At 32.0% G+C, this 11,278-nt stretch overlaps 2 protein-coding genes across 3 annotated transcripts in view; one reads left to right on the forward strand and one right to left on the reverse strand.

Annotated features, from left to right (window-relative positions):
- Nucleotides 1–9,960, forward strand: part of LOC143194386 (cathepsin L) — a 29,202-nt gene extending 19,242 nt beyond the window's left edge. For both annotated transcript variants that reach the window (XM_076401107.1, XM_076401108.1), the window contains exons 2-7: nucleotides 8,567–8,694; nucleotides 8,750–8,982; nucleotides 9,042–9,147; nucleotides 9,200–9,317; nucleotides 9,371–9,494; nucleotides 9,551–9,960. In XM_076401107.1, the coding sequence (XP_076257222.1) occupies nucleotides 8,567–8,694; nucleotides 8,750–8,982; nucleotides 9,042–9,147; nucleotides 9,200–9,317; nucleotides 9,371–9,494; nucleotides 9,551–9,860 (1,019 nt within the window). In that variant the 3' untranslated portion in view covers nucleotides 9,861–9,960. The remainder of the gene's footprint in view (nucleotides 1–8,566; nucleotides 8,695–8,749; nucleotides 8,983–9,041; nucleotides 9,148–9,199; nucleotides 9,318–9,370; nucleotides 9,495–9,550) is intronic.
- Nucleotides 9,949–11,233, reverse strand: AlkB (alpha-ketoglutarate-dependent dioxygenase AlkB). The gene is made up of 6 exons (XM_076401109.1): nucleotides 11,081–11,233; nucleotides 10,923–11,031; nucleotides 10,640–10,866; nucleotides 10,392–10,585; nucleotides 10,184–10,336; nucleotides 9,949–10,125 (listed from the first exon to the last, which is right to left on the reverse strand). Exons 1-6 carry the CDS (start codon nucleotides 11,180–11,182, stop codon nucleotides 9,954–9,956), a joined length of 957 nt encoding a protein of 318 aa, XP_076257224.1. The 5' UTR covers nucleotides 11,183–11,233; the 3' UTR covers nucleotides 9,949–9,953.
- Between the last annotated feature and the right edge of the window lie 45 nt (nucleotides 11,234–11,278).

The following is an 11,278-nucleotide window of genomic DNA, read 5'->3' on the forward strand; positions in this document are numbered from 1 at the left end:
CTAACTTCTTCGAAGTGCTTCTCTGCAAGCGCGTGTCTCATTGGTGCGAAAAGTTGATAGTTGGACAGGGCAAGGTCTGGGGAGTACGGTAGGCGAGATAATATGTTCCATCCAAGTGCTTTCAACGCTTCCTTCCAACCGGTTTTGCTTTATCAGGCCGCGCGTTATCGTGCTGTACTTCAACTTACCGTATCTTTGAGCCCGTTCTGGACGTTTTACGACAAATACATGATTCAAATTGATCATTTGTTGTCGGTAGCGATCATTACCAGGTTTTAACAGGTTGTCGTTTTACACCATGTGACTCTGGTCCCACCAAACAATTTGTCTTGCGTCCGAAACAATTTGGTCTTGGAGTCGATCGGCTGAATTTGCCAGGTTATAAACACGGCTTTTCGGTTAGGGTTTTCAAAATAAATCTATTTTTTATCACCCACCACTGTTCGATGTAGAAATTATTTCCGATCATACCTTTGAAGGAATTTCAATTTCACAGACGATTTTTCGATTTTCCATTTGCCTGTCATTTAGTTGATGTCGCACTCATCTTCCCATCTTTTCCTTCGCTGATCGTTTCTTAAGTCACACTTAACGTTTCTGCCAATTGTTTTTGAGTATGAGTTGGGTCTTCATCCAATAACTCTTGTAATTTCGCATTTTCAAACTTTTTCGGTTTACCACCACGTTCTTTGTCTTGCACATCAAAATCACCACTTTCGAATTTTCGAAACCACACCTCACATGTTTTTAAAGATTAGAGCATGCTCACCTTACGTTTCAGCAACAGACGATAACTTTCAGAGGTTTTTTTTCTTTTAATTAAATAAGGAAAATAATGCATGCCGCAAATGCACGTTTTAAGACTTAAGTATAATTCTATGACGGTGTTACTTTCGCAAAATATAACATGTATAGCTTTGAAGCGTAAAGTCAGTAGAGTAAAATGGCATATCTGGTAAATCATTACATTGCATACTTAAACCTAGCGACATCTGTTAGAAAAATCGGTAATGACTTTTCGGTACCTGGTATTTGTGACTATCGACTGCGCCTTCGTCCGACAGTTTGCCCTTAATGATCTTCTAAATAGCACTATCTCTACCAAATTTTCCATGATATCCAAATTTTCATATTCTACGGCTGAGAAACTGAGCTTCTGCAATGTGCCTTTGGTGGCCGTACACTCTAAAATGTAAACTTCTATCCAAATTCCAGTTCATTATATTAGTTTAGAGAACTTCACTCAGAAAGCTTAAATATTTTCTAATTGGAATTTATGGCTATGATTCTTTGAGCGGCCTCAGTCCATCTTTTGATCCTACAGCTTTAGTTGCAATACTTTTTCTCGAATTCCACTTAGCTACGTTAAGAATCCTTCGACTAACTGTGGAACGATCGCCTATCGGACGCCAACGAATATTAGTTGACTGCATCCAAAAAGGAACAGCCTTATGATCTCCCGGAATCCTACCGACTATGCCATTTATGAAATATGAAGGTTTTAAACCAACAAGAAACTTTTATTTTACTTTGAAAAATATTTTGTTTTACGGAAAGAAGTAGAAGCTTGTTGAACGGCGTTACAAAACGACACTGAAAGTATTAGCATAAAAACATGACCTTATTCGTTTTATTTTACACCCATTATTCCTTCGATAGGGATATTATAATATATATATTCCTTCACGTACTAACTTACTAAAAACGAAAAGGAAAAACATAATTATTGAATACTATTAACATGCAATGAATAATTTAATTTTAAAGAAGTAGAAATACTTTTACATTTGAATATTCTGTGGATCTGTAAAAAGGAATGGAATAATAACCCCACAAATGTTTTATCCTATTATAATATATTAATTACTATTTTTAAATAACATACTATCATAAATATAGATAATACAATAGAACTTAGACAAATCTAAAAACTAAAGATGTACATTAACCATAAATTCTAAATAAAAATTAAATATATACCTAATCATAGAAATACACTAATCCATAACATAATTAAAAATGATTGCACAATAACTGCTAGAACTTTTTTAAATAAAATAATGCCTTATTTATGATTGAACAGAAATATTTTTTAATTACTATTCAAAAAAAATAATAAACATGTTCAGCTTTTCTCCCGTGATGAGATATCTTTGATTGTTAATAATTTGCCTAGATTTTGAAAAAAAAAACTTATTCCGATGGGATAGATGTTGCAGGTATAGCAGAATATTTTAAATGTAACTGATATAAATCAAGTAATATCATTTTTTGAGTATGCCAAAAATATAATGGGCGTTATCCAATCCAATAAGTGGCATTTCCAAATACTGCTTAATTTGAAAAGTTGTTAGAGCACCTGGTGTAATTATTTCCTTCATTCTAGCTAGTTTTTATCCAAATGTCTTCAGATGAAATAGATTCTGTCAATATTTGTGTCTTGAACTTCGAATTGTAGTACTTGTTATATAGTTGTATTTTTTGAAGTTAGAATGGTATATATCTCTTTTGTGCTTCAGCATTATTTGTAATACCAAATACTGACCCTTTAAATCGAGAATTGCAGATAGCAGAAATTGAGGATTTTCTTTCAAAATATTCTCAACCCATAGAACGTTTAGTTGAATGCATAATTCTACTGAAAAGTTATAAAATAATAGAAATATATTGTAAAAAAGATTAATCTGGCTTACCTGCTGATTTTCCTATCAGAAAGTTTATTTATTAGAAATATTTTGTATAAATATTGAATATAGTTTATCACCTCTTTACGGTTAATATTTTTTTTACAAAATTTAACTGTCACTGTAAAAACTTTTTCAAATATTTTCGAAGCGATTTAATTTCTAGAAACTTTCGAATCGAAATTTTATCTTCAAGATTTTAGGAAAGAAGTTTTGACAATCAAAAGACGAACAAAAATCCAGAAAGTTTGATCGAAACCAAAAACTCAATAAAATTACTTATTTTGGCCATAAAAATAGTCAAAAGTATTTTACTGTATATCATTCACAATTTTAATCTTTTTACCCTATTACATTAACAATCTTGAAAAAATCATTCCAAAATGGTGCTATATTAATATACAATATATTATTATTTACAAGCAAACTATAAAAAAAATATCATAAAACTATTTATATTACATATAAATCTATATGAGCTTAATTTCCGCATATTTTTGTCAAGGTCGCGGTTAAGACGACAGCTAGCATGTTAAAAATCAGTCGAGTGAAACTAGTAGAACTGAAAATAGTAACTAGACCACTGAAACAGTCGATAGTAAATAGTAATAAAATCAGTCGGATCGAAAATAGCGACTGAAAACAGTCGATAGTAAAAAGTAGTCAATTATTAAACGGTCGATTGTTAATTTCAGTTAAAAGTTCCAAACCCTAGTAATATTAGCTATATTTCTATTATTTTGTAATTTGGTAGTTATATACAGTAGTTACAGTGTAATCTCCGCCAGCTGATAAATAATGTTTTTAATTCATTATATTAATTCATTAAATAAATTAATTAAATCTAATAGCATTTAATTAAATTTACTTTCCAGGTACCACATTAGAATCACGTGGTACCCTGTTAAAGTTTATCTTAAAACATAATGATACGAAGTTAAAAAGCCAGTTTGATATTAGTAACATGTTCCAAAACCAAAACAAGCTACTTTCGAAATGTTTTTAAGACACTTTAGAAAATGTATTACAAAGTTTGGCTATGATTTTAATTTAATATCTGAACATTATTATCTTAAGAGAGGTTTAGTTTATCAAATGTATTTTAAACTTAGGAAACTGAAGATGACAGAAATTTCAAGAAGCGGGTGTATCATAATTAAGATGTCTTAAAATAAATTTGAAATAAATCGCATAACAAACTTAAAAATCTATGCTCATCCAAACCAAAATATCAAATCACCAAAATCAATACCACCAAAATTAATTGTTGTCTAAAATATCTTATGATTGTATTTTTCACTTGCAGTTGCATCCGAGAGTAAATATTGGTTTCGAAACTAGATTAACACGTTTTGTTTATGTCATCCTATGAATAGAGCGATGGAAGTTAGTGGTCGACAAATAACAATGACAGAAACATATTTAATTAATATGTTAATATAATTGTTGCCTTTATGTGTAAATTTGCATACGTTTTAGTGAAATAAAATTAAGCTTGAACCAATACAGTCAATAACATGAATTAAGTTGATCTTAACTTGATAGAAAGGATGTGATAAATAATTGTTAATGTTATTTAATACTTATCTAAAAATATATTTATCATTTATTGACTTTATCACTTATTTATAGGAAGTTGGTAATTAAACGAAATAATCTTACCGTAACAATAAATGCTAATAAATGGTATCATATTGGAGTAAATTTTTATTATCAATTTTCTTTAGAAATGTAAATGAGACCAATAAAATTTTGGTTCCGTTATTTTAAAGTGGTACTTGTATGAGCCGTATCTATGACAACCAAATAAGATAAATTTGAATGGATATTTCCTGTAAAGTTCAAGGCTTTAAGTTATACTTTTCTTTACAACTAATTCGACATTTTGAATATTAACACCAAATGTTGTTTATAAGTTACAATTGATAAAAAATATTCCACCATATACCATCAATGTTTTTCTTTATTTCTTGCAACGTAGATACCTAAGACTTATCTATATACTCTTTATATATACCAATTTATTGTTTTGTCGATCAATATTAGACCATCACAGTGATGGTTTCAATCAGTGTTAGCGAATCAAATTTCATATCTTCTTGTTCACATCAAGTACAAAGAATATATATTTGACCGCTGACTAGAAATTTTTTTGTTGTTTGATGGGGTTTCGGATAGAGAATGGGTCTCTATAGTCATCAGGTTTATGTGGAAATTTTCCTTTTTTTATAAATATCTCAAACCATGCAAGTTAAAAAAACAAGTTCTTTATGCTAGTAGTATATATCCAGTAGTGATTACTTGATTAGTTGCTGTTGATGGTCTTTCTTTTTTAAGATAGTCAATGAAAATTATTCCATGCGCATCCCAATATACAGACGCCCTAACCTTTCCAGCCGACTATTGCATTTTCCCATGCTTTGGAGCGGGTTCATCATGTGCAGTCTACTCGAATGACTCTCTATTGGACTTCGGAGTTAAATGATGGAGCCATGTTTCATCCACTGCCACATATCGACGCAAAAACTCGGGTTTATTATACTTGATCATCTTCAAACACTGCTCCGAATCAAGTCGTTATTGTTTTTGGTCAAAAATGATCTCGCGCGGCACCTACTTATTTGCACAGAGATTTCTCATACCCAAATATTCGTAAATTATATGATGTACACATTCAGTAGATATCCTTAGAGTGTCTGCTATTTCATTTGGTTTCAATTTACGGTCATTCAAAATTATTTTGTGGATTTTTTTAATGTTTTCGTCGATAACAAACTCTTTTGGGCGTCCACTGCGTTCACCGTCTTCTGTGCTCATTTCACCACATCTAAACTTAGCATACTTGATGATTGATTTTCCTAGGGCAGTGTCCGGAAACTCGGCATCAAGCCAAGTTTTTACTTCAACTGTATTTTTTCCCTTCAAAAACCAATATTTTATCAACACGCGAAATTCCTTTTTATCCATTTTTTCACAATAACAAAAGTTGCTTCACTCAAAATACTATAGTTCACAAACTAATGATCCGACAGCTGTCAAATTTATACACTCATCTTTTGAGGGTTAGGGCTAACAAAAAAAACATATGGATTTAATTCTAGTAACGCCATCTATGTGTCACGCCGGGGACTTTTCAATTGGCCTGTTATAGAAGTGGATGTAGTTTGCTTCTCTTCAATCTTCTGATTTCCTGTTTATTGTCCAGTAGCTGTATTGCTTCTACGTTACCGTGATTTAGTAACCTTATGTCATGTTTTAAGTCGAAATCTTGAATCACCTCTTAAATCCGAGGTCATCGTGTAATTCTTCGTTAGTTTCGTAGCGATAAGCATTGGTAATTAATCGAAGAATTCTGTTTTGTCATCGTTGAATTATTAGTTGGTATTTGATGTTTTAGTATTCAATATGTTTTATAGGCGAAGATTAAAGAAAGATATTCTCTCTAACTGGAAAATCATACACGCAGGAGTTCCACAAAGCTTTATTTAATATTTTTTCTTTCAGATATCCCTAGGAGACCACAAGTTGAGGCAGCTTTTTACGCAAACGACACTACTTACTCTGCTTCTTCAAGAGCAATACCGCACATTCAAGTCAGACTCCAAAAACAACTCGATGAGACGGTCTAGTGGTTACATTTCTGGAGGTTGCAAGTCAACCCACATAATCTTCTTGCACAAGAAGCGTTTCGCACTAAGCATTTGGTGTCTTAAAGTCGAGAACGCCGAAATGCCTTGGTGAGAAGAAGATCTCGATCTTGTCTTCGATCAGAAGATTAGATAGAACTCCCAGATTCAAAGGTCTCTCCAGAAAGGTCAAGGTATTATCAATTTGCTGTTTCCGCTCATCAACTGGGCCAGCAGGCTTCCCCTCTCAATAAAATCTTTCCTGTATCTTGTTCGATCAGTTGTTCTATACGGCTCCAGTGTCTATCTCAAATACCTTTCACTTAGCCAGGTGGAACGTCTTCAAGTTTTTCAGAACAAAATTCTCAGGAGAAAAATTAATGCACCCTGTTTCGTCAGGAATAATTAAATTCATAGAGAAACGTTCCCCAAGTTCATGATTATATATCCGATCTCTACTCGGGATATTTATCCACTCTTCGTCTGCCGGACAATAGAAGTATTGAATAGAGCTGGCCGATATTTTAGGCCAATAACTCATTCGGCTCTTCGTGATCTTATTCTATCACAGCCGACACTACCCTGTCGTGCTCTAACTCCAAATTGTCTCGACCTTCTCTGGCGAGCGATTAACTCAGGTACCGCGAGCTACATGGTGTGATAACGACGCTATGTCCTTGCTTACAGGATTCCCCTTCCCGGTTTCAGGTTAAAAAAAAAGGGTTTATAGACTGGTAAATCAATCAGTTGTTTAATTTTGAGTCTGATCTGCTCTGCTTTTTGTCTAACGTGATTTTCCAATTTAATCCGTCATTGAGAGGGATGCAGATATATTCGCTGATTCTGGCTAAGGATATTTATCATTTAACCAAAACGCAAAATTGAGATGGACCGATTTGGTGCTATTAAGCTGTATTTTCCAGTTTCTGGTCCACTTATACTTTTTGTATCGTCTTAGATAGAGCTCAGTGTACAAGAATCGTCTCCCAAGACACTACCCAGCCGAATTAAGTTTAAACATTAAATACGAAACTCAATCTCTCTACTTCCTAAAAGATATGATTTTATTTATTTTTCATTTCATTTCCAATTGACAATAGTTGCGGTAACAATTTATTCATCTTGTAGATTAGTCCAAAATTCCACACCCGGTCAAAAACGTCCAGGGATATTCCATTGCAGTATTCCTTTTATTCGAGCCCTTTTTAAATAATGGCTATTATTTTATGTATTTGGTCGACCGTTGAGTGGTGATTTCGAAATCCAAACTGGAAGTCTGGTACTTTTTTAAGTAGTTTAACACGTTTCAATGGCAGTTTCTTAAATAATTTAGTTATCGCAGGTAGCAACATAGAATATTCTGCCAAAATGGTTATACCGTGTCGAAGTAACAATGTTGATTTTGTTGAATCGGTTTGAAATGGAACGAATTGGCTGAAAAATTAGTGTGGTAGCCATTTTAGCTTCTTTTGTTCTTTTCCATCATATGCCAACGCTTGAAGATAGTCGATTTATAGATCAAGTTAAGCTGCCTGAAAGTTATTTCAGTGTTTGCTCTGCTTTTTAATGTTGCAACTGATTGTCTTAAAAGGTTTTGGACCACCAGGCCGTAAGTGTTAAATGGGCTTAAGACCAAACAAACACCAAAAGTAATGACGCTAATCATATCTCTGTGTATAATTCAATAACACCGAATGGAAAACTTTTATTTTATATAGAGAACTGACAAAATCATCTAATTTCATACATAATCAGGTCGCTTAATCGAATTATTGATCCAAATACATATAAATATTTATGAAGATTTTCTATGCGATATAGTATAAGTATATATCATTTATTGCAATTTAGTCAACATTAGCTTATAATACTAATGTATTGATCTGAATTTTATAATATATTTATTGTACAAACATGACCAAATTACCGTAGACTGCATTTTTAATAATTGGTATTCAATTAATGGATGTTGTTCTCCTTGATGGTGATCTTCAACCAGATATGACAAACAAAGTGCTTTTGAAAACATTTTCATAAGAACAGTAACGATTATGTATGTTTTTAGCACATAAATAGCAATAACTGTAAAATTAATTTAGTTAAAATCTAACATTAGTTGTTAATTCATCATTCATGAGTTGGGTTTTTTAACTAAATAATATTCAAGTGTTTAATAAACACGTATATTCGATTATTTTCTGTGAAGTAGCTATCTTACGATATATTCGAAAGATAAGTTTTGGGTATAAATTACAGAAATTGTAGTTATTATTATAATTGTCTGGCAAATCAAGAACATGAGGGTGCTGGTTCTAGCAGTTTTAGTTTTTTCTATTTCTGTGTACGCAGAATTGCAAAATGACATATTATGGAAAAATTACAAGGTATTTTTGCTAAACAACTATTAATTTTGGGAATAGCTATGCAGATTTTTTTTAGATCAAACATGGAAAAACCTACAAAAACCAGGTTGAAGAAATTAAACGCTATGCAATTTATCAAGAACATATCCGCAGTATAGAGGAACATAACGCTCGTTTCGAAAAAGGATTAACTAGTTATAAAAAAGGAGTCAACCAGTTTACCGATATGACTAGAGATGAATATCTTGCTATACTTACGCTACAACTTAATGGCAAACCTACTAAAACTGGAAACCGGACCATTTTTAAGTAAATATATTCAAGAAATACAGTTTGTCGGTTTAAAATATATATAAATTATATTTTAGAAGCTCCACTGATGATGTTCCAGACTCAATTGATTGGAGAGATAGTGGCATAGTTACTGCTATAAAAGATCAAGGCACCTGTGGTGCATGTTGGGCCTTTTCTGCTGTAAGTTTAATATTTATTTTAAAATTTTCTTGAAAAATAAAGTATATTTTAGACTGGAGCTTTGGAAGCTGCATATGCCCAAAAAACCGGGAATCTAGTGTCTTTTTCTGAACAGCAAATTGTTGATTGTAGCAAGGTAGAGCCTTATGGAATGGCAGGTTGTAATGGAGGTAACTGTACAATCTCTGATATACATAGAAAATTGAAATATGTTTCTATCTAGGTTTTATGGAAGCTGCTTTTGATTATGTTACGGATTATGGCATTCAAACTGAAACATCTTATCCATATGAAGGTGTCGATGGCAGCTGCCGTTTTTCTGGTGAATATGTCACGAAAGCTAATGGGTTAGACTAAATATTACATATGAAGCTTAATTTAACTAATTATACCATATTTTTAGTTATATTGATTTGCCAGAATTTGAAGAAGATGCATTGGTAGAAGCTGTTGGTACCATAGGCCCTATATCTGTTGCAATAGACGCCAATAATTTAGCAGAATATGCTAGTGGAATATATGATGAACCTTGTTCCTCATTTGTGTTAAATCATGGCGTTTTAGCTGTGGGTTATGGTATTGAAAATGGACAACCTTATTGGTTGATTAAAAACTCATGGGGTGTTAGTTGGGGTGAAGAAGGATACTTCAAATTGAAACGAGGTGAAAATCAATGTGGTGTGGCTGTAGAACCATCCTATCCACTTCTTTAACAATATTTTGTCAATCACAACCAATATGTTAAACAAGCAGTAGAAAGTCATGATTGTACATAAAGTCAATGAAATAATAAACAAAATATTCTGTTATAAAGTTTGCTGTCCTTTATTTAATACCTGTCTTATATTCATGTTAACTCTTGAATAATTTATATACATGCTAAAGGGTTTCCATATTTCTTCATCCTTACAGATACTTAAGGCGTCATTGTATTTTAAAACTTCCTGGGTTGAATCTTCTGTATCTATCTCCCATGGTCTAAAATGTTCCAATAAAATATACCCAAACTACTTTTGTAACATAACAGCATTACTACCTTTCTTCGGTCTTAAGGATTCTTGGAACGCCATGATAACATAACCTAGATTCATTAGACATGATCAAAATATCACCACTTCTTAAAAAAATAGGAATGGCACTATCCTCTATTGTCTTTCCACCAATTAGGAAAATTGCAGTTTGACCAAAACTAAAACACTATTTGATTTATACAATAAAATCAAACGATGTGTAATAATTTCTACCTAAATGAAAATAACGGAGCTTTCAAATTTACTTCAGAATGATCAGTATGACCTGATAATGTCGAATCCATGTGATAATAATTAATAATGGCAGCTTCTGCAGAATAATTTGGATAGCCTAGTATGTCGGCAAGAAATTGGGTAAGTTCTTTTAATTCATGTGGAAAATTTGTTTTGTCTTTTTCTGAATACAACTAAAATATATAAGTGAATCATTTATAATGTTACAGGTTTTTTTACTTAATTACCTTTGTATCCCAATTATGATGATATCCCAGTGTACTCCATCTCAACTTTTTTAACAATTCATTATTATCCAATTTATTGCATTTTTCCCACCAATTATCCACATTTGATATTGATGTAATAGAGTCAATATTTCTTCTATTTGGTTTCTTTGAATAGTCACGTAGACATTTCACTACCCAGTATCTTTGACCAATTGATGTAAATGGATTTTTTATGACAATTAAACCTTAAAAAAATTTCATTTTATTCACTGCAGACCAATTTCTATTTCCATTGCATCACCTGGTTTATCATTAATCTGAAATACCTCCCAAGTTTTAACTGGTTTAAAACAAAAACTAATTGAAGTAATAGAATCTTGTTGGTAATCATCAATACTGTTCTTTTTTACCTAAAATAATTATAGTTAATTTGTTTAATTGTTAGGTGAAACATAATACATTATATTTGTTCCAAGTAATATCATTATTTAAGTCTAATACATTGCTAAAGTCTATTGTACAACATTTAGTCTTATAGTACTTAAAACTCTCCTTAAACATATTGATATCAAAAATAACCTCAAAATAAAATAAACAAAAATATGTAACCCATGACATAAGCCAATTTGTAAAAAAATGCTGTAGTTGGGAACTATC

Source organism: Rhynchophorus ferrugineus, unplaced genomic scaffold (assembly GCF_030347505.1).
Source record: "Rhynchophorus ferrugineus isolate W39M unplaced genomic scaffold, kcgeb_rfMv2 rfM3, whole genome shotgun sequence".
Lineage (NCBI taxonomy): Eukaryota > Metazoa > Arthropoda > Insecta > Coleoptera > Curculionidae > Rhynchophorus > Rhynchophorus ferrugineus.

Excerpts from the sequence above, each read along its gene's own strand:
- AlkB (XM_076401109.1), bottom strand. The coding sequence starts at position 11,182 with ATGTTTAAGGAGAGTTTTAAGTACTATAAGACTAAATGTTGTACAATA. Across the intron at positions 11,032-11,080 it reads TTACTTGGAACAAATATAAT|GTAAAAAAGAACAGTATTGA; the intron begins GTATTATGTTTC and ends TAATTATTTTAG. Across the intron at positions 10,867-10,922 it reads TCAGATTAATGATAAACCAG|GTTTAATTGTCATAAAAAAT; the intron begins GTGATGCAATGG and ends AATTTTTTTAAG.